Source organism: Clupea harengus, chromosome 11 (assembly GCF_900700415.2).
Source record: "Clupea harengus chromosome 11, Ch_v2.0.2, whole genome shotgun sequence".
Classification (NCBI taxonomy): domain Eukaryota; kingdom Metazoa; phylum Chordata; class Actinopteri; order Clupeiformes; family Clupeidae; genus Clupea; species Clupea harengus.
Window position 1 is genome coordinate 28,982,672 of NC_045162.1, and position 24,804 is coordinate 29,007,475.

At 40.9% G+C, this 24,804-nt stretch overlaps 1 protein-coding gene across 1 annotated transcript; it reads left to right on the forward strand.

The window, feature by feature from the left end:
- Positions 1–1,914: 1,914 nt before the first annotated feature.
- On the forward strand, positions 1,915–11,859 carry hsc70 (heat shock cognate 70). The gene is made up of 9 exons (XM_012834500.3): positions 1,915–2,040; positions 4,396–4,607; positions 5,036–5,241; positions 7,831–7,983; positions 8,080–8,635; positions 8,799–9,001; positions 10,002–10,200; positions 10,437–10,669; positions 11,321–11,859. The coding sequence occupies exons 2-9, from the start codon at positions 4,403–4,405 to the stop codon at positions 11,519–11,521; spliced, it is 1,956 nt and encodes a 651-aa protein (XP_012689954.2). The 5' UTR covers positions 1,915–2,040; positions 4,396–4,402; the 3' UTR covers positions 11,522–11,859.
- The last annotated feature ends 12,945 nt before the right edge of the window (positions 11,860–24,804 follow it).

Here is a 24,804-nt window from a genome sequence, read left to right on the forward strand (position 1 = left end):
GAGGGTCAACCAGGGGAGATTCCCAATGGATGTAGACGTGTTCGACTGGTAGAGGGTCAACCAGGGGAGATTCCCAATGGATGTAGACGTGTTCGACTGGTAGAGGGTCAACCAGGGGAGATTCCCAAAGCTTTAAGACTGGCCCAACACTACCTATGTGTACCTGCTGCCTCCACGCCATCAGAGCAGTTTCACTCATCTATTGGGATGTCAGTGAACAGACAATGTGCACTTTCACCTGAGCATGCGAACATGCACATTTCTCTCCACAGAAATGTAGATATGCTAGAGAATCAAACTGGCTAAACTGTTTTTGGAGAATGTGGGGAATTTGCCCCCCCCCCCCCCCACATTTGGGGACCCACACTGATGAAGGCAGTGGGTCGCCGACCATTTTGAAACTTTGTGAATTGACACTGTATTATTTTGTTCTGGCCAGTGGCTACTGGCAGGTGGAGGTTGACTCTCGTGACAAAGAAAATACAGCTTTCGCGACACCAATGGGCCTTTACCAGTGGGAGTGAATACCTTTTGGCCTTTGCAACGTGCCTGCCACCTTCCAGCGCTTGATGCAGCGGTGTCTGGGAGAGCAGTTACATGACTTCCTTTTGATTTACTCTGATATAATTTTCTACTCTGCAGATTTTGGCAGCCACCTGAAGCCCCTTGAGCAGGTGTTTGAACTGCTTGACCATCATGACCGACAGTCCCTCACGCCTCACGCCTGAAGCTGTGTTGGGGGGGTCCTGGTGCGATCGAGTTGGGACCCGTCAACTGGGCAGCTTCTGACACCGGTGGTGGTGGCAGCTGGGGAGCAGCAAAAAGTGTGGACTTCCTGCCATCAAGCTTTTGGCTCTTAGGTCCCGGGTGTACTGGGAGGGTAGGGCAAGAGATTCCCAGCGCTGGGCAGCTGAGTGTCAGCAGTGTGTGCTGGGACATGCGGGACGAGAGGTGAAGGCTCCTCTCCACTCAGTAGTGAGTCACTACCCATTTGAGAAGGGTAATGGAATAACTCAGCTTTTACTTGTGAAATCAAAGCAGGAACAAAACCAGGCAGGACAAACAGGGTACACCAGAACAAGCACATGAAAACAAGACAATCTGACAAAGACGCACGGACAGCGCAGGGTATGAATATACAGACCAATTACACACAACAAGAAGCACAATGGGAAACAGGTGAGCACAAAAAATGGAGGGAAACAACAACAACAACAGGAAGTGACATCCGACAGGTAAGGGACAGATAGAACACATGGAACAACAGAAACGCAACCGAAGCACACAGCAGAAACGTAAACTGCACATGGAGAACAAAATCAGAAAAAGTAACAATTTGGCCACCAAGGAGGGAGAGTGTGGGATGAACACTTTCAACTGCCATTGTATAAAAAAGGGCTGCCTGGATCCTGACAGTAAGCTCTTTCCTCCCACATGTCCTTCATTCACTAATACACTAATACACTAATACACTAATTCACTAATACACTAATACACTAATTCACTAATACACTAATACACTAATTCACTGAATACACTAATACACTAATACACTAATACACTAATACACTAATTCACTAATACACTAATACACTAATACACTAATTCACTAATACACTAATACACTGAATTCACTAATACACTAATACACAGACAGCCAGTATACACTAAGATCAAGTGATGCCCTCGTTGTATGGCCTCCCTCTCATCTCTATTTGGGACTGGAATTGTAAAGTGTTTAAGCCAAAAACCCAGTCAAGGACAGTGATCGGCGAGACGAGTTTGTATCCCATTCAGCCATTCAGTAGTGTGTAAATGTGTCTGTGCTAATTTCAAACACATAGGCCTAGAAGGTTCTCCACAGGTGTCAGATGACACCCACTCTGCCCTGCATGAGTATATACAGCCAAGAACACCACCGCTCTGTCTTTCGGTCCAGCTCTCGTGGAGGAAGAAGGAAGCAGGAGTCGCTCAGACCTTTTGTGTCTGTGAGGGTGGAAAGGACATAATTTATCACTCTGTGAATTGTGATTGAACCAGGTAAAACCTCCTCAAAATCTTCATATCTTGCGTTGTGCAGAATTTGTTTTTTCTGTTGTCGTGATACATGTAAGTGAAGCTGAAATGCACTGCATGGAACTGAAGGACAAACTTCTTCCTAATGAATATCCAGAATTTGTCAACAAAATTGAATTTTCTTGCATAAATAATGGGAATTTTCTGACACAAAATGAATAGGGTGCATGATAGCCTATTATTAATCCTCATCCAGTTCCCATGCCAATATGGTGCATGCACTGTACCTTTTTAGGAAGTGCATGTTACACTGGAGGACAGAGTTTGATTCAGAAAGATTTCCCCAAGCCATGAGACATTTAAGAACATGGCAAAGTTGCTTTGGAATCATTAACAAAATCTGTGATTTGTAAGGTAAATCAAAATCATGACCCAAAACTTGTGGTGATTGACATCATCCAGGTGTTGGAAGGCATCCATGAAGTTCTTAATATATAAAGAGAGGAGTGAGGCGAGTTTGAGGAAGTTCTTAATATATATAGAGAGGAGTGGGGCGCATTTGAGATTTTGGCTCTCAGCCAGTGTGTCTGTTTTTAGTGACACACGCCCCTTTCCCTGGCATGTGCTCAGTCAGCTCCTTCTGAAATCTTAGAAGCTGAAAGAGTCATGTTCGCTCATATATTCAGTGGTGAGAGTGATACATCGCCGTGATGTAATGACTCATCTTTGTAAGAAAAACGTCTGATGCATTGAGCTACATTGTATATTATGGTAATCACATTTTTATTTTCATTTTGTTTGTTTTGTTGACTGATTAACAGTCATTGAGATGAATTGGTATGCTAATCCAATGTTCATTAGCTCATGCTCCAAATTTGCCTAAAAGAGAAGCGAGCAGAAAAGTGTGTTTGGCGAGGTCTCTGGCCAGGGTCCTCATCCCACAGGGACCACACAGGAGTCGACTGTGCAGGCAGGAGTCAAGTATTATCCCTGCACACACCCCAAAGAATGAGAGCAAAGGGAAGACCGGGGTCCAGGACTTCACATGCATGGAACAGAAGAACGCGCACACTGAGTGGGCCTGATGTAAGGGTCAAAGACGTCTGAGGACCACCGGCCGAGCGATGGAGGATTGAACCTAGTGTTAGCGGCGGTAAACTCCCTACGTCTCAACAGCCCTAAGTATGCCAGAGTAAATCTGAGTGGGGGGGGGGGGGGGGGGGGAATAACCTGCTTCTTAAGGCATGAATGCTGGAGCTGAGAATGAAGAAAGCCATTGGAAGGCTACAGTCTGTGGCTGAATGCCCTTGATGAGGAGACTTATGTGATGACTAGAAACACTGCGCTCTCTGAGCCGAACAGTCATTTATAGAAAAAAATGAATGCCTGACAGGTAAACCTTAATGGTAGAGGGCCTAATTTTAAGAATAAGATTGGCAAAGGAGACATGGGAAGAAAGTGTTAATAGTTTGAAGCTAGGGAAGAAACAGACGAAAAGAATGAAATGAAGACCAAGCAGTCCAGTAAGATTGAAGCAGGGCTAGACTGATAGAGAGTGATGCAGGAGATGGCTGAGGGGAAGGTTCAGAAGAAGATTGTATCCAAATAAACTGGCACCAGAGTTGCTTCCTGGTCTGCTCCTGGTGCTAATGTCTTGAATCTCTGACAGGATTGAGTTCCTGAATGCAGGGGACACTGGAAGAGTACGAGTAGCTACCCTGTAATGGTGATGATCAATGACCTGGAAGAACAACCCAGCTTGGCAGATAATAAGCTAACTAGCTAGCGAGGGATGCAGGTACCGTGGCTGAGGTCGGGGCATGTTTCTCAAGGCAGGAACTTGATGGTGCGCCCACCAGCACTTGACAGAAGAACTGTTCTGCAGTGGTTGCCCAGGCAATCTAGGTGCAAACAGAGTCGATATGGAGACAGAGAGCTGCGTTTGAAGCCAAAACCACGACTTGAGCAGGTAAACTTGGAAAAAAAATGACCTGACTGATTTGACATGAGAGGTATGGCAAAATGTCATCATCCTCCTCCCGAACTTCCGTTTAGAGCGCCATTTCTCTATGTATAATACATCCATATACACTTGCAGGAATATCCTGCACACCTGATGGTTGTGCTTTACTTGCCTACTTATTCTGTCTGTCTGTTTCTGTTGTGTTTGTGTTTCTGTTGTGTTTCTGTTTTCTTTCACAAAAAAATTCAGATTGAATCATTGTATACTTACCCTGTAAGTTGTGTACTAATACATCGTATACTAACTTAGGGAATAGCTCAAATGTTATGCCTTTTCCATTCTGTGTAAGTCATAGGTGACTGTGGATGACTGTGTGTGTGGTGGACCAGAACCACTGAGGTGCCCTGTTGTTTCAGATACAGGATGTCTAAAGGGCCAGCTGTTGGCATTGACCTTGGCACCACCTACTCCTGCGTGGGCATCTTCCAACATGGCAAGGTGGAGATCATTGCCAATGACCAGGGCAACAGGACCACCCCCAGCTATGTGGCTTTCACTGACACTGAGAGGCTGATTGGGGATGCGGCAAAGAACCAGGTGGCCATGAACCCAAATAACACAGTTTTTGGTAAGACGGAAAGCACCTTGTCATTTTTTTTAATTTTGCAATTTTTCAAATAAATAAATCACATTTTGTGCATAATTCACTGCCGTGTTGTTGCAATCTGAAGTTTCCAAAGGTCATATGCAGTTGTTCAGAATAATATACCACAGTTAGGTGATTTAAATGATGTTGTTACACAAAATTACTATAATTACTGTAACTTGATGAATTGTCATAACTTGATTATTTGGCAGTCAGGCCCAGTGAGTGATTTTGACAAGCTGCTCAATCACCAGGCTTCAAAAACCATAGAGATCTCCTTATCATGCCATTACTATACCTTTGTTTGAGGTGATTCAATCACCACGCTTTAAAACCATAGAGATCTCCTTATCATGCCATTACTAAACCTTTGTTTGAGGTGATTCCCACTGCCCTTTTCCCTTGCACAGATGCTAAACGTCTGATAGGCCGTAAATTTGATGACGCAGTTGTACAGTCAGACATGAAGTATTGGCCATTCAAAGTGGTCGATGATGGAGGCAAGCCCAAAGTGGAGGTGGAATACAAGGGTGAGATAAAGACCTTCAACCCTGAAGAGATTTCGTCCATGGTCCTCACAAAGATGAAGGAGATTTCTGAGGCCTACCTTGGCAAGGTGAAAAAGGGAATCATGGTTTTATTTTTCTTTAATTGTGGTGGTATACACAACATTAGTGGGCAAGAAGTCCAGAAGAAGTATCGTCATGTGTTTTATTTGAAAGTTATTGGTTATTTGAATTGAGTCAATGTAAGCACTGTCCAATGTTAGCAAGAAACACTGTTCAGAGATACATAGGCAACCATATCACATCATTCATTAGAAAAATAAAATAAAATAATGAATAAAACTGAAACTAAATGGAAAAAAACATCGAGATGAAGATGCAGCTCATACACATCATGGAAACAGACGAATGAAACATCAATATGCAGACAGACATACAACTTGCTTATTGACTTCATATCAAATCTCATTTATACCACGTGTTTGTTTTATTTTGTATATCATCCCTGACAAAACTAAAATAATTCAATTAGACAATCAATAGAAACATCACTGTTAATTTGCAAAAACAGTGGTTTTCAAAATAAAGCAAATGTTATATTTATGTTGTTAGATTAAGCTAAAACTTGTATATTTTATATGGTACATTTTAAAAGTTTTCACTACCAAAAACTCGTATTGTTTTAGGTCTAACAGCATTTATTTCCCAATAACAAACCTGAAACTCTTTATCTAGTATCTATCCATCTATCTATCTATATACAGTACATTCAGAAAGGATTCAGACCCTTTCACCCTTTTACATTTTTTGTTAATTAATCTACACTCATAATGACAAAGCGAAAACAGGATTTTAGAATTTTTTGCAAATGTATTACAAAGGAAAAATTGAAATATCACATTGACATAAGTATTCAGACCATTTGCTACGACATTTAACATTTAGCTCAGGTTCTTCACATTTCTATAGATCATCTTTGAGATGTATTCACTTTGATTGGAGTCCACCTGTGGTAAATTAATGTATGTCTATATAGTCACCCAGCTGACAATGCATATCAGAGGGAAAACCAAGCTATGAGGTTGTAAAAACTGCCTGCAGAACTCCGAGACAGGAGACACAGATCTGGGGAAGGAGACGGGAGACACAGATCTGGGGAAGGAGGCACAGATCTGGGGAAGGAGACAGGAGACACGGATCAAAACTCAAAAATCTGCTGCATTGAAGGTTCATAGTGGACTCCAAATTCTTATATGGAAGATGTTTGGAACAACCAGAATTCTTCCTAGAGTAAGCCTCCTGTGTGGTGATGGGATAAACTGCAATATCATCATCATCAACAACAACAACACCACTGCAACACTCCACTGACCTGGACTTTATGGCAGTGGCCAAACGGAAGTCTCTATTCAGTGAAAAACACACGAAAGCCCGCTTGGAATTTCCAAAAGAGCACCTGAAGTCCTCTCTGGTCTGATGAAACCAAGATTGAACAGACACCGCTCATCACCTGCCCAGTACTATCCCAGCGGTGATTCACAGTGGTGACCGCCTCATGCCGTGGGGGTGTTTTTCAGCGGCAGGGACTAGGCGACTGGTCAGGGTTGAGGGAAAGCTGAACGGAGCAAAGCACAGACATATGGAGAACATGGTCCACAGCGCCTAGGACCTCCTCAGACTGGGCTGAAGGTTCACCTTCTTCTAACATGACAATGCTGCAGTGGCTTAGGGACAACTCCGTGCATGTCCTTGAGTGCCAGAGTGCCCTGACCTAAAAATGGCTGTACACTGACCGCCCCCATCCAACCTGACAGAGTTTGAACGGATCTGCAGAGAGGAACGGCAGATCATTCCCAAACCAGGTGTGTCATACCCGCCGTCTAGTGAGCGTCGTTTGGCACTGGTGTCTGTGCAAGCACGGCAATCCAGACTATTCTCATTTGTAGTTCCACGTTGGTGGAACGAACTGCCTAGTACTACCAGAGCAGGGGCGTCCCTCTCTACCTTCAAGAAGCTTTTGAAGACCCAACTCTTCAGAGAGCACCTCCCTTCCTAACTGGCACCTGACTAGCGCTTAACTTGCACTTCAGCTTGGGTATTATTGTTTGATTCCTGCACTTCTTTTTCCTTTTTTCTAGGTTGTTGTTTTCTAATTCTCATGTAAAGTAGTATTTATTGTTACACCATGCTTTTTATTGCTCTTAGCTTGACTGTTCTCTCCCTTGTACGTCGCTTTGGACAAAAGCGTCTGCTAAATGACTAAATGTAAATGTAAATGTAATACCCAAGAAGACTCAAGGCTATAACCACCGCTAAGTACTGAGTAAAGGATCAGAATATTTATGTCATATTATCCCTTTTTTTCTTGGCATCTTCAATGGTAAGAATGGAAACATCATAGATGCCTCCATGTAGGTTTTTTTCCTTTGTAATAAAGATAATACATTTGGTAAAATAAAAAAAAAGGTAATACATTTGTAAAAAAAAAATCGAAAATCTTGTTTTGGCTTTGCCACATTTGGGTATTGAGTGTAGTTTGATGAGGGAAAACATGAATTTAAATGATTTTAACATAAAGCTGCAACATAAGAAAATGGGTCTGAATATTTTCTGAATACACTGTATATATATGAAAATACAAATGGACAAGCCTTGAGAATGAAACCAGTGACAGACAGTGTCTTGTTTTGTATCTTCAGCCAATGACCAATGCAGTGGTCACTGTACCTGCTTACTTCAATGACTCCCAGAGGCAAGCCACAAAGGATGCAGGCACCATTGCCGGTCTTAATGTCCTGCGGATTATCAATGAACCCACTGCTGCTGCGATAGCCTATGGTTTGGACAAAAAGGTACTGTCTGAATATAACATTGCACCTGATCAAACAAATCCATGGTATACATAATCATCACATTTGTGTCTTTACATTTGTACTTTTCTGAGTTAGGTTGGAGGGGAACGGAATGTCCTCATCTTTGATCTGGGTGGAGGCACCTTTGATGTTTCCATACTTACCATTGAAGACGGCATTTTCGAGGTCAAGTCAACTGCTGGTGACACACATCTTGGTGGCGAGGACTTTGATAATCGTATGGTAAACCACTTTATTGGCGAGTTTAAGAGGAAGTTCAAGAAGGACATTACAAACAACAAGAGGGCTGTTCGACGTCTGCGCACGGCTTGTGAGCGAGCCAAACGCACCCTCTCCTCCAGCACCCAGGCTAGCATTGAGATTGACTCGTTGTATGAGGGCACCGACTTCTACACCTCAATCACAAGGGCTCGTTTTGAGGAGCTCAATGCTGACCTCTTCCGTGGCACACTGGAACCCGTGGAAAAATCCCTGCGCGATGCAAAGATGGACAAATCCCAGATTCATGATATCGTTCTTGTTGGTGGATCCACACGAATTCCAAAGATCCAGAAGTTGCTGCAGGACCTCTTCAATGGCCGTGAGCTCAACAAGAGTATCAATCCTGATGAGGCCGTGGCCTATGGAGCCGGTGAGTGGCTCCTACATAGTAACTTGGAACATTTAAATACACGTTTTAAATATCTATTTTCTAATAAACTACACGTTTTAAATATCTATTTTCTAATAAACTACACGTTTTTAATATCTATTTTCCTCTTTAACCTTGTGCTTTTATGTGTTCCTATTGACAGCTGTCCAGGCAGCCATTTTGGCTGGTGATAAGTCTGAAAATGTGCAAGACCTATTGCTGTTAGACGTGACCCCTCTCTCCCTGGGCATTGAGACCGCTGGTGGTGTCATGACGGTGCTGATCAAGAGGAACACTACTATCCCCACGAAACAGACTCAAACCTTTACCACATACTCTGACAATCAGCCAGGAGTGCTCATTCAGGTATGCCCCTGTCTGGCATCAGTGAATGTTAATGGAGCCCTGGACTCGGGCCTCATGTAGTCCTTCTCTTCAGACATGACATCATGCTTTTGAATGAAAAACATTTGGATCACTGTTCAAAATCAGTTGTTGATGAATTGTTTCAGTGAAATGCATCAGATATTAAGTAGGATGCCATTTATTTAGAATTGTCATGACAGTCTGAGGATGCTGCCACTACGTGATAAAATACCAAGCTACAGAATTGTATTGTTAAAACACTTTTTTCTGTGGTTGGTAATGGTTAAATATCTGGGCTGACTCATTGGTTCGATCTGTTTGGTGCTCAGACCGAATCTGCTGTTCTGACATACATGTAGCACAATATGAACAACACGTCACTAAGTCAATCATTGTATTGGACAAAATGGAAGCAGCAGATTTATGGAAAAGGTTTCACATGTAAGACATCTAAACACGGCGCAGTTAGAATATTCTAGAGCCATCGTTATAGAGTACTCGGATATGGCAGGGTATGGTTTTGCCATCTTGAGTGCATCAACATCTTTGAGTTTTGACTTCCTTCTGTCTGCCATGCTCTCTACAAACCTAGTCCTCTGACCTTTGACCTTCTGTCTGCCATGCTCTCTACAAACCTAGTCCTGTGACCTCTGACCTTCTGTCTGCCATGCTCTCTACAAACCTAGTCCTCACCTCTGACCTCTCTATTAGAATTCCCTCCCCCTCGAGTGGCCTAACCCTCCTCAAGCAACACAGCATTTCTTCTCTCGTCATGAAGGAATTCATAATGTCTAAAGCTGCAGTACAATGTTTTAATCCACTGTTCTATTAGAGATGCCATGCTTCTAAATGACAACACAATTTGGTTGGATGTTTAACAGTACTAGTCAATATTCAAGAGAAGGAGAATGTAAATGATCAAAACTCACAATAGTGAGTGTATATACTGTGGAATACAAATGGAATATAATCTCTTATTTAATCTCTCTCTCTCTCTCAGGTGTATGAAGGTGAAAGAGCTATGACAAAGGATAATAATATCCTTGGAAAATTTGAGCTGACTGGCATCCCCCCTGCTCCAAGAGGGGTTCCACAAATTGAGGTGACCTTTGACATCGATGCCAATGGCATCCTCAATGTCTCTGCTGCTGACAAGAGCACGGGCAAGGAGAATAAGATTACCATAACTAATGACAAAGGTATGGCTAAATGCATACTCCAGAACAATACACAATCGATTCAGAGATTTCTTTTAATTCATCCGAGTGAAATAAATCACTCTATGTAGATTTATAATAAGTATGTTATTGCTATCTTATTATAACGACTAGATGAAGGTTAACCCTGCAATGTCCCTGTTGCCATAATAAATTAATCTCTTGTTTTCAATACCAAATGTGAACACTTAAGGTTAGTTGATTCTGTCTGCCCTTAGGTCGCCTGAGCAAGGAAGACATTGAGCGCATGGTACAGGAGGCTGAGAAGTACAAAGGAGAAGATGAGGCTCAGAGAGACAAGGTGACCGTGAAGAACACACTGGAGTCGCTCGCCTTCAATATGAAGAGCACGGTCGAGGATGAAAAGTTGAAGGATAAAATCAGTCCTGAGGACAAGAAGACTATTATGGACAAGTGCAATGAGGTCATCACTTGGCTGGACAAGAATCAGGTAATCACACAATATTACATCCCTACAATCAGTGATTACTTATGAAAAGAATCAGGTAATCACACAATATAACACCCCTACAATCAGTGATTACTTATGAACAAGCAACAATTATCCAGCATGATCATCCTCTGTGTCTGTCAAAGCGCTTGATAATTGAACCACAAATCCATATTATTATGTCCACATTACAAAAAGCTGTGTGAAAGATACACCTGCCAAATAAGCAATTGTACATTTAAATATGTTGCACCCTAGGTTATAGAAGGGTCTAGTAAGTCACCACAGAAATAAGAACTATAACAATTCTCTACTTAATCTATTTTCTGTGGATGATTCCCTCCAAACATGGAATGTTGTTGACATTTTACGAGCCATGGGAAAAGCAAATCTGCAGGTGAAAAACAAATCTGCTGTCTAACTGAAAATGAAAACACACTGACATTGGTCTACTCTGTTACTGTGACTAAACTGTCAAACTGATTTGGATGCTGTTGACTGTAAATTAAAATTGTACATTGTTGTCTGAGGTCTTTGAATAGATGAAGAATGTATTTTTCTTGTTGTTGCCTTTTGCCTTCCCCCTGGATTTTCCTCTCATCTTTTTAACTTTTCCATCTCTGCTCTTCATTTTTTCTATCTCTCTGATAGACAGCCGAAAAGGATGAGTATGAACACCAACAGAAGGAGCTGGAAAAAGTATGCAACCCCATTATGACTAAGCTCTATCAGGGTGCTGGGGGCATGCCTGGCGGTATGCCTGGCGGTATGCCGGGCGGTATGCCGGGAGGATTCCCAGGAGGAGCCGGTGGAAGCCCTTCATCGGGTCCGACCATTGAAGAGGTGGACTAATGTCAGTAATGTCCCAAACAGGAATGGAAATGTTTTCTTTCATTTTTCAGTTGCTACACGTAACTCCAAATTAAACTACTTCTATCAGCAGTACTGGATCTGTCATTCAAAGCAAATGTGTCAATACAAATGTGCATATGAGCATTCAATGACTTATTTGGATAAAATTATTATCAAAAGCTATTAAAGTTATGAATTTAATTGTACCCACATCATATGGAGCTAAAATACACTGTTACATTTATTTACAGACTAACAAACCGCTGTCAGAAAAAGGAAGTTTCTTTGTGTTTGATGCAGCAATCTGTCTTTGTAAGAAAAACGGAGTGTCTTTCGTGGTTGATGCAGCAATCTGTCTTTATTCCAGTCAAATTCAGTGACGAAGCATGTGGCACATACGCCGGAGTCAGCGGTGCAGATCTGAACCACAAGCATCTCACACTCACACGCCACATACAGCGGGTTAAATAAGGATTGAATTGAGAGTACTTTTCTCAGTAAATATATTTCCAAAGGTGCTATTGACATGACATTTTCATCAGATGTTGGTAACAACCCAAGTAGTCCACACATACAAGAAACCAAAACAAATAGATTTAGAAATTAAGGTATGTGTAATAATGTGAAATTACTCACACCTCAGTTTGCTTCCTGACCCCAGGTTTCTGAGCAAATTCAGTGTGGGGACCTTTCCTTTGTCCCCATGGTAAGATTACCATTTTGGATATTATGCTGGTGGTCACAGCAGCTGCTTGATCATGAATCTCATGTTCACTCACAGGATATGCTGTCATTTCTTCCACCGCTCACTATTACAAACAAACCGCTCACCATTTTAACATCCCTGCATTTATTTCTGGATTTCTGACACTGCTTTCTGATGCAGCTTGAAGTTTCTTTTGAAATGTTTCTTACGGACTTCGGAAAACCAACATAAGAAAAAGTTTTCAGGTTAGAGGCCAGTCTAAAAGCAGCATTGCCATCACCCATTGGCAGTAGGATGATTGGATGAAGATTGGGCCAATGTATTTGTCATACATATGAATGGTGTTTCTGCCTATGCAAATTAGGACATTCAATAAGTGTGGAGCTCATGTGCATATTCAAATTAATTTAAAAAGAAACTTGTAATACAAAAAAAGTTACTTTTCATGTATACTTTTACTATGTCAAGTTTTATTGTGTTAGGAGTAAAGGAAAAAATTAAGCCTATTTGGGTGTATTTTGTAGCCTGGGAACCAGCCGAACTTAGTCCCGCCCACAACATTGCCTGGACTATGAGGCCTGTATTCATGAAGGCAAGGGGTATCAAGACCCTTTGATATGACCAAGAGGAGGGGAGAGGTGAGAACACTCATTCACACCCCTCTCAGGTCATTTCATCTAACAGAATATACAACCAGAAACTCTTAAGCCCGAATTATAGATCTGCGTCGGTGTCCGTCCGTTTTACGGATGGGCGGGGAAACAGATTCGGACGGATTCGGACGTACTGTTTTTGATTTATACTTCTTCGACGGCTGTGGGTGTTGAAAACAATTCACCGCCAGAACAGTGGGTGGAGCAGCGGTTTATTGGTCACAGACGAGCTACTACGCGACCTCTTTGAGTGAAAGAATTCGTCGATTGTGTATCTTCCTCCTCCCAGCCGTCACGTCATTAATAGCAACAGGTGTAGTCACATGGGTCTTTGAGACACACTACAATATAATGTTCAGTCTGTCTAACGCTATATATTCACTTGAAAAGGCAAACTTATCTCCATCATGGTAGGTATTATTTGTGTGAAAAATAGTAGCAATCTATAACAAAATGATATGCTTATCTTACATACACTATAGAAACTATTAAAAACGATTCAATGAAATGAATACTATCTCATTTTCTTTGGTATTTTTTGTCATATTCAGATTTGTAATGATGATTGCTGGGTAATATGTATGCTGTTGTCCAATGTCAAGTCTCTATTTGATCATGTGACGAGACGATATGATAGTTTAGGCGCAACATCTGAACGTCAAGACCAACAAGCTGACTGGGCAAATAAATATCTGTGACAACGTGATTACAGGAGGCAAACTGGTATCAGGGAAGAAGTTAAAAATAAACTGTCATCTGGAGAGTTTAAAAAGAATACAAAACGAGGGGGAATCTACTGTATGGAGATATTTCTGCTTAGTAGTCAACGCGGATTTATTAAACCTGGATGGTTGGGGGAGAGAGATGAACGTCAAAACCGACAAACTGGGCCAGAGGCAAAAGCACCTGCAAGCTGAAAACAATGGCTTTCAAACATAAGCGTGATAAGGCATTGAACATTCCATATTTAAATATCTTAATAAGTAGTCAAGTAAACGTGTTTGCTTCACATGCTTCTCCCCTGTACAAAAGCGTCGGCTAAATGACTAAATGTAAATGGATTAGACCTCGATTGTTGGACTATGTAGATCGTTTTATAACGAACTTTGTGCACTTAAAGTTTAAAAAAAAAAGAAACTGTCATCTGGAGAGTTTAAAACGACACTCGAGGGGAAATTTACTGTAGGCCTATGGAGATATTTCTGTCGGATGGCATCATATTCTATGCGGATTCTAATGAGGCTGTTTGATATGTCCAATGTAAGAAGTGTGAAGCTTTAATGAAATATGATTGATGCCATCCTCTTTCTCCACAACATGGATTAAACATCGATGGTTGGACTATGTAGATACTTTTATAAGGAATGTGTCAAGAAAAAAGATAATCTTCAATGGTAAGACTTGTTTTATTCGCGCCTCTTCTGGTGTAGCATATAACGTGAGTTTTATTTAGGCATATCAGATGCATAGCGTGTGTAATGTGTAGGCCATTTCATTCCGTTCTTGCAATGTGAATAATTCATTTCAATATGCTTATATCCCTTTTGTGCGCGCTTGTGCGTTTAACGGGGCTTGTTTGTGTGAGCCAGTGCATTTATCATTCATCTGTTGATGCTCGAGTTTAATAAAGGCAGGCTATTCTTAAGAAACGTATGTAAATGTGTCAGTAGTATGAACAGTTGAGACATTGACTCATTGGGGTTCGGACTAAATATTTTACTTGCTGTCGGGCTGGGTAGGGCTGGGACAAGTCAGCGCGATAAGGCATTGAACATTCCATATTTAACTTGGCATAGTCGCCCCATAATGCCGTGCGGCGGGCACATACTTTTCTCGATGTGATGCAGCGCATAGACATATATACATGTCTATGATGCAGCGCCCAACGATGTTCTTTAACAATGTTCCTTACTGTTCTAATTGCATGTCGTTGTTCTGTGTTGGGACGGAGTTTATACAGGTGTGTGACGGTAGCACAGTCTGTTCGTGATAACTTGTAGCAGGGCATAAAGCCCGTGCCATTTTGACATTGTATTGTGTTTAGTGTTTAATTAAAAGCCATAACAAATATTCCACACTTCCGTGATTTGTTACAATATCTTAATAAGTAGTGAAGTCAACGTGGATTCTATGGATTAAATTCATTTATTGACACATCTTTTCAGGACGGCCACAGCGCTTTAAAACGACGTGTTTATAAATTACATTATTCAAAGATGGTAGATAAAAGGCGAGATAATCGCCAGGTGTAATAAGCCTACTTTCTCATTATGTGTGTGTGTTAGGGTTTGTAATGCAATGGTGTTGGCTGCAAGTTAACTCCACTTCACGTTAAGGTTAGCTTTTGTATATGAGCATTCATTTCAACTGTTCCATCATCTGAAATATCACGGTGTCGAAAAACAAACCTTTGATCTAAACAGAATATTCAGTATGGAATGGGAATATTTCAGAGCAGGGCTATCTTTTATCGCGTTTGACAAATATGCTCCGATTGCTGTGATGTCTCCTGTGAGAATGGGATAGTATTCTCTCCTATGAATTCGCGGTCATTTGAGCGTCCTTATAAGTGTTTCAGAAATATCTTCAGACCTCTTCTGTTATGTTTGTTCATAATCAACTAGAAGAAGCTTGTGAGACGGTCTACAGGCTATTCATAAAAAACATACGTAAATGTGTCATTAGTATGAACAGTTGAGACATTGACTATGTCTGGTTGGATTCCGACAATACATTTGAATGGCTGTCTGGCTCGGGCACTACTCTGTCGGACGCAGGCCGGGCTCGGACAGAAATATTCGGCTGATCCACACTCTATAACAGAATAGGAACAGATAGGGAATGAAACAGGAAATGTGAGATTCCGGAAATGATGTCGTTAGGAAATGATTTCGTTAGCGGACCAATCACAGCCAAGGGGGTATCCGTCGCTATCCGTTCGTATCCGAAAAAGTTACAAAAATCGAGAGGTGCACGTCGGTGTCCGTCCAGCTCTCCGAAGGGCTCGGATGGGCTCGGATGGGCGTTCCACCACGGGGAAGGGTGTTGCCAAGGCGTGGCTATGTGTCCGGACGGACACCGACGCAGATCTATAATTCGGGCTTTACATTTTAGCCTAACGGTGGGTGTCCACGGCACAAATTGCATGCATTAAATCGCAGGCGTAAAGTCGCCTGGGGGGCGTGGTCAGAAAAATCACTGGCTGTAGCAAACATAGATATATATGGTAGCAAAGTTCAAGTAGCAAGTTCAGGTGCAGTGCTGCGCTAATGTAGCACATTAGCTTGTGAACTCCCCAAAAAATAATGATAGATGTTGCGGCAGTCAGTCATGGGCTGATTCATTTAATTTATAATTTGTTAATGCATTCTATCTAATTCATATAGGCTATCAGCCAATTAAATCACGAAAACGTTATATGTAACTTATTTAGCAGCTACCTAGCTAGCTACTATGTGTTTCCAATGGGTTTTCGTTTAAAGTGTTAGCGGCAAGCTAACAGTTATAGTCAAGAGCTTCAGTTAAGACCTACGATATTCTGTTTGACCTCATAGCATTCGTGTAGCATATAAACAACAACCCGAGTCGATTAGACATATAAAAGTTGTGTAGATAACCTTTATTCAAATAAAATATTTCCCAGTAACAGTCCCGAGACTCCGCCATCTTGTTTCGATATTTTTGATTACTCCCGCCCCTATGAACTACGTTGGCTTCCAAATCACACACACGCCAAACTGATTGGCTCTCAGCAGGCAGCAAATCGCTCTCATTTGCATAAAATTAAAGAATGCCCAACTTTCAGCAGGCAGCAAAGACGATTTTTTTCCTCACGGCAAATCGCTTCCATTCTATCCCAATGAGAGCAGCACGATAACGCGTGCCGTAGACACCCACCGTTAGTCCGAATAAAAGATGCATTGGATTATTGAATATTGTCAATCATTATTAACTCTGAACCTTAAATTCTTCATTTCATAGCCAGGTTGAATGATATAGGGTGGGAAAATACCTTTTCATTTCCTTAATTGCATTACCTTTTCATGCAATACAGTTCAGGTTTCGATCTCACTATTGCATTTTGTTTGGTTCCGTTTTTTGGATCCTCTTCCCTTATATTGGTTCTATTTTCAAATCGAGACTAAAGACAATCCTCTTTAGTGCATCCTATAGCCACAAGTAATTGTGTCAACAAACTAATCAAAACCAGCCCGTCAGCCAGCATAACTAAACATATCTAAACACATACAAAGCCCCCCAAATCAATAAAACTGGGCTACAGACAGTGTATGTTGTACCGCGAACCCAGAAATACTTCCACAGACGAGAAAGTCAGCCACAGAAAAGCAATGAACAACACACTGTATATGTTCCATTGCCATGGACGCGTTGTTTAAAGCAAACAGACTACAGCAAAAGTTTTAAGCTACGGCTGGGAAAAGCCATTTGGAGAAGTTGGATTATGTTGGGGTACTCATTTGGGTTTGGACGGAGGGCCAGAAGGATCACAAAACAATGCTATGCCTCAAAATGGAAGAGTCATGTGTTGATCGAGTCCACTAAGCCACAACATTTGTCAGATTCATGTCTGCATTGCATATTTGAACAGGGAGTGAAAATGCTTTCAATGAATGCCTATGACTCCATATGGTTACAATCAATAGCACTGATTGCATTTGGAAAAGTACACTTTGCTGCAAATTGCTTTTTAATCTCTCAACATTCACTATTCAGACTTAATCTATTGCTAAGTCTATTCACAGTTGTGTCTTACTGTTTATACTGGGCAACTCATGAGGCGTTATGATGCTGATACATGGCTGATATCCCTGAACATTCTGCTAGCTTCCTCTGAAAGAAACCTGTTTCCAGAAACCCAAGGGTCGTCAACACTCGGACAGGTGCGGGGAAACCCAAGGGTCGTCAACACTCGGACAGGTGCTGGGAAACCCAAGGGTCGTCAACACTCGGACAGGTGCTGGTAAACCCAAGGGTCGTCAAGACTCGGACAGGTGCTGGGAAACCCAAGGGTCGTCAACACTCGGACAGGTGCTGGTAAACCCCAGGGTCGTCAAAACTCGGACAGGTGCTGGGAAACCCCAGGGTCGTCAACACTCGGACAGGTGCTGGGAAAGCTCGTTGTCTGGGTTGACTTTTGCAATGCTGGACCCAATTGAGCATGAAGCTCCAAGAGGATAGCTCTTGGAAATTTAAATCAGCTCATAATCTAGACATCATCGTGGGCCAGAAAAGTACAATGATCCCTGAAATTCCATTTTCTCCACAGTCTACCATTTAAATGGTCAATGACAGCGAGGGTGCCAGCATCACCGTTAGTCCATGTTTGGTTTCCCCCATCTGAACATACATTTTAGCCTTTTAAGTCTTGTCTGAATGGTGAATGTTGAGAGGGGTTTACTGGTTGTACTTCGGAAGGAATTTATTTAGGATCTGATCTAGGGTGGAGGTAAGTGCCAACTTGTTGGCGACTAAGATGAATTTGTCATCTGAAACAGAAATCAGTCTTGATCTGCTGCTCGTTTTTTGATCTTCAAGAAAACTTGGTTCATTAAAGAGCTTGATGTTTTTTACAACTGCTCAGGGAGTTGCAACTTTGCAGATTTATTATGAACTACCATAAAAACAAAGAATGGAATTCTGCCATAAGAGGGTATTTATATATTGCTTGCACTGGCACATCAAAAGCGATTGGTTAAAATACATAAATACACAAAAGCGGTTTGATGAATAAACTCTCAATGAGGTGCAGAGAGTAATTGCAATAACGTGATTATTGTGTTTGTTAAAAAAAGAGTTTTGTAAAATGCTCAGTCAGTTGTGTTCTCAATGAAAACTATTAAAAAGTCTTGAATCACTGAGAATTGTTTTAGTTGTTTTCGTTTTTTTAATCAATTTTTTTAATTTCAAATGACATCAAATTGATCAGAAATGTATTGTAGATATTGCTAATATTGGAAATCACTGATTGTGAATGGAATATCTACATGGGGTTAAAAGGGCCATTTTCTGCCCCCATCACTACTGTGTTACGATGGCACGTTGTGTTGGCTAATCCTACAATGATCATGTTTAAAAGAATTTTATATCATTAGAAAACCATTTTGTTTAAAAGACTAATTTATCAGTAGAAAACCCTTTTGTTTTAAAAGACTAATGTATCATTAGAAAACCCGTTTGAAGTTGTGGCAGGAAACTGGTGTGCTCTTTCAGCAGGTAATAGAACTTGGCAACTTGAATATTCAGTCTATTATTGTCCAAAGAAAATTAAGTTATTCTATGCCAGATATTGGCAAGAAACTGAAGATATCTTACAAGATGTGCACCACATCCTTCACAGAAGAATGCCGCTCTAGCCGAGGGAGCAAAGAGAAGCAGAAGGCCGGTACCCAACAGTGCAGGTGAACAAAAGCATCAGAATCTCTAGTTTGAGAAACAGATGCCTCACAGGACCCCACTACCCAGAACACCCCACTCTTTTCCTCAACAGTGGACAGGCTCTGGAATGCTGGACTTCTGGACAGAGTTTCAAAGGACTGACCAATGACAGGACAGAGTTTCAAAGGACTGGCCAATGACAGGACAGAGTTTCAAAGGACTGGCCAATGACAGGACAGAGTTTCAAAGGACTGGCCAATGACCGGAAAAGACTAAAATGGGTCTAAGTTGAGGTGTTTGGATCACAAAGAAGAAACTTTGTGAGGTACAGAACCAATGAAATGACTCCATGTGATAGTCTGGGGGTGCTTGGTGTTGGTATGTATGTATTTTGTACAGTGTAAAATAAATCTATTCAATCTATTAAACAAGGAAGGTTATTATTTCATTTTACCATAGCTCCATCGCCAGATCATACCCTGTGGACAGGCCTTGACTAGAGTCAATTTACTCCTGCAACAAGAGAGGTCATTATTGTTCCAAATGATGCAAGACCTATTTAAGGAAGAAGCAGTCAAGTTGTAATGCTGTGATGTTTGTAACTGGATAAAGTGGGTGTAAGTGGATGACTTCGGACTTTGGGAAGACAGTTTGTGAGTATGCCACCCAAATATGGCATCAGGTTTGAGCTCCGGCTGCACAGCAGTATGTATTTGATTTATATGTTGCCTTAGGTGTACTGTTGCAGGATACAAGCAGCAAATGCAATTCATTAGATTAGCCTAACTTTCTATTCCAGTCTGTGGTTGCTAAACCGAAACTGGGGTTGTTAATTCCATCTCTCCCCACGCCACCCCTGTGTAAGTTCCTGTCATGTTTGATCAGAGTTGTTAGGCTATTTGTACAAAAGTATAGCAGTGGGTTATTAAAGGCATTCCACTGCAGAACACCATACCTTACAATGGTGAGGTCCAATCAACTGTGTCGAAATATATTCTATGCTTTGCTCTGATTAACTTGTCCTACCTTTCAATCCTTTAGCGTTACCTAGGCTACGCCTCCTTTTTAAGGTGTTCTACTTCATGTGTGTTTTGGGTTCTTACTTTGACTCTTCATTCTCCCTCCTCCTGCCTATTCATTTCACTGATGTTTGTTTTCATGATGTCCTGCTAGTCATACTCCTTCGCACACGAACCTAATGTATATCTGTAAAGCATTTAGAGCTGCACCCAGTGTTCATATACTATACTATTTAAATACAGTTTATTGTATACTTATATGACTACTACCAAGAAGAAGAAGAAGATGTGAACAGGAATAGGACATGTAGGCCTGTGACAGTATAAGGGTTGTCCCCTAACTGGAATTAGGAAGCATGAATGAAGTTTTTGGCCCAACATGCACCATCTCCTAGTTTTGGCCCAACATGCAACATCTCCTAGTTTTGCTGCTGAAGTTTCCCAATATGTCATGCTAACCAACGCCTCTCTCATCTCTTCCTCATCTACCCCCACCTGAAATGAAGTGGAACTAGTTTTAAAGATTTTTCACACACTGTTTTTTACATAGATGCGTGGACTGAGGGGGAAGTTTTGAAAGATCCAAAGGCACTGCACTTCATACAGTTTGGGAGAGCACCTTAGCACTTCTCTTAGCACCTTAGCACTTCTCTCTCTCTCTCTCTCTCTCTCTCTCTCTCTCTCTCTTGTAGGGAACAATGTCAACATTATGATTTCTATGTAAATGTTATCTGACATTCCACTTGTTAGCCAAACTGGTTAAATGTGAAAGGTGATAGTGTACACACATGTATTAGCGGTGGCCTGTGGGTCTAAATGTGAAAGGGATTAATAGTGTACACACATGTATTAGCGGTTGCCTATGGGTCTATATGTGAAAGGGATTAATAGTGTACACACATGTATTAGCGGTTGCCTATGGGTCTATATGTGAAAGGGATTAATAGTGTACACACATGTATTAGCGGTGGCCTGTGGGTCTATATGTGAAAGGGATTAATAGTGTACACATGTGTATTAGCGGTGGCCTGTGGGTCTAAATGTGAAAGGTGATAATGTGCACACATGTGTATTAGCGGTGGCCTATGGGTCTTCCAAGTCTACCTCCACTTGACTTTTCTACTGTGCATTTCGTGTTTGTTTAAACAACCTCCTCTTCTTTCCTTTCCAACCACAACTGAGAGATACAAAACCACACAGTGAGAGAGAGAGAGAGAAGAGACAGAGACAGAGAGAGAGAGAGAGAGAGGGAGGCAGAAAAAAATCCAGTCCTACTGAACCACTCGCTTAGATGAATGGGGAAAACCCTTACTGACACATGTCTCTCAAGAGAGACCAAAGCTGCTGTTGACACACATCACACTACAGTTCATATTAAGGTAAGTGCCTCTGGCAAGACAACAATATTCCTGATCAATACAATATATTCACGATGATCATTTACTACATTTAGTCAATCATAAAAACAATTGTAAGCTGATTTGTTAGAAGGCACTCAGAGTGTATTATTGTAGTTGTGCAATGGTCTAGTAGGCTTCATCAAAAGCCTCTTCCCCTCCTGCCCTCTCTAACATGTTCCTATTTAGCTGCTATTTAGCTGTTAGCCTTCTTGTATTTAAAGAATTGTGTTCTCACTGAAGTACATTTTTAGATACACCAGATGTTTTGGGTATGTTTGTGGTTTCCATTGAAACTAGATGATGATGATGGACTAGAGGACATTTTAAACCAAGTCACTATTATTTAGTAAATATAGTCACTGTCTGTACCCATAACCTTTGACCCTATAGTTTGTCAATACTACAATATTGTGTGTGTTTGGTATTTCGTAAGATGGCAAATCAAGGCCCCTGGAGATTTCTGGCTCTTGTCATCTGGTGTGGATCCCTTACCGTCAGCGTTCTGATCCTGGCAGCAGCGCTCATCTCAATTAACATGAATCAAAAGGTGAACATATGTGCCAGCCATCACGTGGAACAGTCATCAAGTATTATAATATTATATATTTATATCATTTCAGCACACGCTTCAACCTCAGCTATGTGAATGCATACACTCGATCATTCCATAATTACATATATATATATATGTATTTGTGGCACTTTTTAATCATTTCATTTTAATGTTCTCCACTTGATGTTTGGTCTTGAATCCGAATCAAAACCGCTAAGAATTCTGAATATTTTACATATTTCTGAACAATATTTAAGAAATGTTAATATTTATTTATTTAAGAACAGTTGATGCATTTGTGTTTCACATTTGAAAATCTGGCTATTTAATGCTGAGGTAAATGCTAAGGGATCAAACCAGTGATCAAATGTCTGCTTTCTCTGTCCATGCTATGGACTATAGTAAGACGCTATGGGTTATAGCAAGATGCTATGGGGTATGGTAAGATGCTATGGGTTATAGTAAGATGCTATGGACTACTATAGTAAGATGCTATGGGTTATAGCAAGATGCTATGGGTTATATTAAGATGATATGGGTTATAGTAAGATGCTATGGACTATAGTAAGATGCTATGGACTATATTAAGATGCTATGGACTACTATAGTAAGATGCTATGGACTACTATAGTAAGATGCTATGGGTTATAATGCTATGGACTACTATAGTAAGATGCTATGGACTACTATATTAAGATGCTATGGACTACTATAGTAAGATGCTATGGACTACTATAGTAAGATGCTATGGGTTATATTAAGATGCTATGGACTACTATAGTAAGATGCTATGGGCTATAGTAAGATGCTATGGACTACTATAGTAAGATGCTATGGACTACTATAGTAAGATGCTATGGGTTATATTAAGATGCTATGGACTACTATAGTAAGATGCTATGGGCTATAGTAAGATGCTATGGACTATATTAAGATGCTATGGACTATATTAAGATGCTATGGACTGTATTAAGATGCTATGGACTATATTAAGATGCTATGGACTAATATAGTAAGATGCTATGGTCATTGCTCTCTATTAAATGAGGAAGTGTATGCGTAGATACTACGTAATGATCCAGTAATGTTAAAGTGCTAATATCTGAACAGCCATTGTAGGCACATTACTGTAACACTAATAATTGTCTAATTTGTCTAATGTGTTTCTTGTAGACTGCAAACAGCACCAAAGATCAAGAGCTCCAGCCACCTGGTATGTTTGTATCTTGTATTTGAGGGTACATAATGGATGATGACATAATGACAGAATGCTTCATTGCTCTGTTTGGTATCAAAAAAGAATGTCTCACACAGTGACAAGCCAGAACCACAATTTTGTGTGTGTGTGTGTGTGTGTGTGTGTGTGTGTGTGTGTGTGTGTGTGTGTGTGATAGGTCAGAACCAAACACAATTCTATGTAATATCATTTAGTTCACTAAGAGTCAAAACAGACAGGTTGTACACAGAAAAGTCTTTCTTAAAAGGGTAGATGCATATTAAAACGAAAAGTGTCAAATGATGTAATATAGTAGCTGATGTAGCAAATGTGGAAAGAGAAAGTAAAACAAATATTTTTTCTTTCAGTTTCCTATAGGGCTCCAAAGGTCACTCAGCACTCCACATACATCCATATGATCATGGGTATGAGTTCTTTTACCTCACTGAATATATCATGGGTACAGCATCATCACAAATGTTTATGTCATTAAAAAGGAAAAAATAAAGCTAAATATCACATCTTTAGTTCAATGTACAACACATTCAATGCTAGAGAAAGGGTTGTACAAAGAGGTCAGGGGACTTTGGGAAAATCCCAACCTCAACCAAGTATGTACATTTCATGAGGGCATTCATTCTGGTCCTTGACCTTTAAGCACCACGATTCCACCAGTGAAATGACTCTATGTTATTGAGTCTCAAATGGAAATAGTGACAGAGGTGCAAAGGAAAGTTGCACCAGGAGATCCTTTCATTAATAGGTTCCTAGAAAATAGGTTCCGGTCCTCCCTTATGAAGCGGTCTGCACCGTCAGCTAAGGTGCATGTTGCAAACATAATAATGCTTCACAAATGGCAATTAGTTCACAGCTACAGTTGACTGGGTGACAAGTATTTTTGGTGTCTTTTAAGAAAACGTTCAGATTATTCACCAACATATAAATGTGATTACCAATAAACAATACCACAAGTAGGTTAAAGAAAGGAATATTCTAAGCAGTAGCACTTTCCCACTTACCTAATCGCTCTGTAGCCCTGGCATCATTAAAAATCTACTGTTTTACATTTTCATAAAATGTAACTTAATTACCATTACCATTTATCGCAGCTGATCTCAAACATGTTCTCTCTGTTGTCTTTAAAGGTGAGAAACGGACATGGAAGAATGCACCTAACTCAGATTCATCACTGAAGCTCGAGGAGAACTCAGTGGCAATCCAGTTGGCTGGCTTGTACCTCTTCTATGTCCAGGTCACCTTTACGGAGAAAGAGGGTACAGTCCATCTGTTTGTAGGTCAGACGTCTCATACAGAGCTAAAAATAATCAGTAAAGCTGAGA

Bases quoted from the DNA above. Each gene is read 5' to 3' on its own strand.
- hsc70 (XM_012834500.3), top strand. From the start codon at position 4,403: ATGTCTAAAGGGCCAGCTGTTGGCATTGACCTTGGCACCACCTACTCC. The intron at 8,636-8,798 runs GTGAGTGGCTCC...TCCTATTGACAG, and splicing joins GGCCGTGGCCTATGGAGCCG to CTGTCCAGGCAGCCATTTTG. The intron at 10,670-11,320 runs GTAATCACACAA...TCTCTCTGATAG, and splicing joins CTTGGCTGGACAAGAATCAG to ACAGCCGAAAAGGATGAGTA.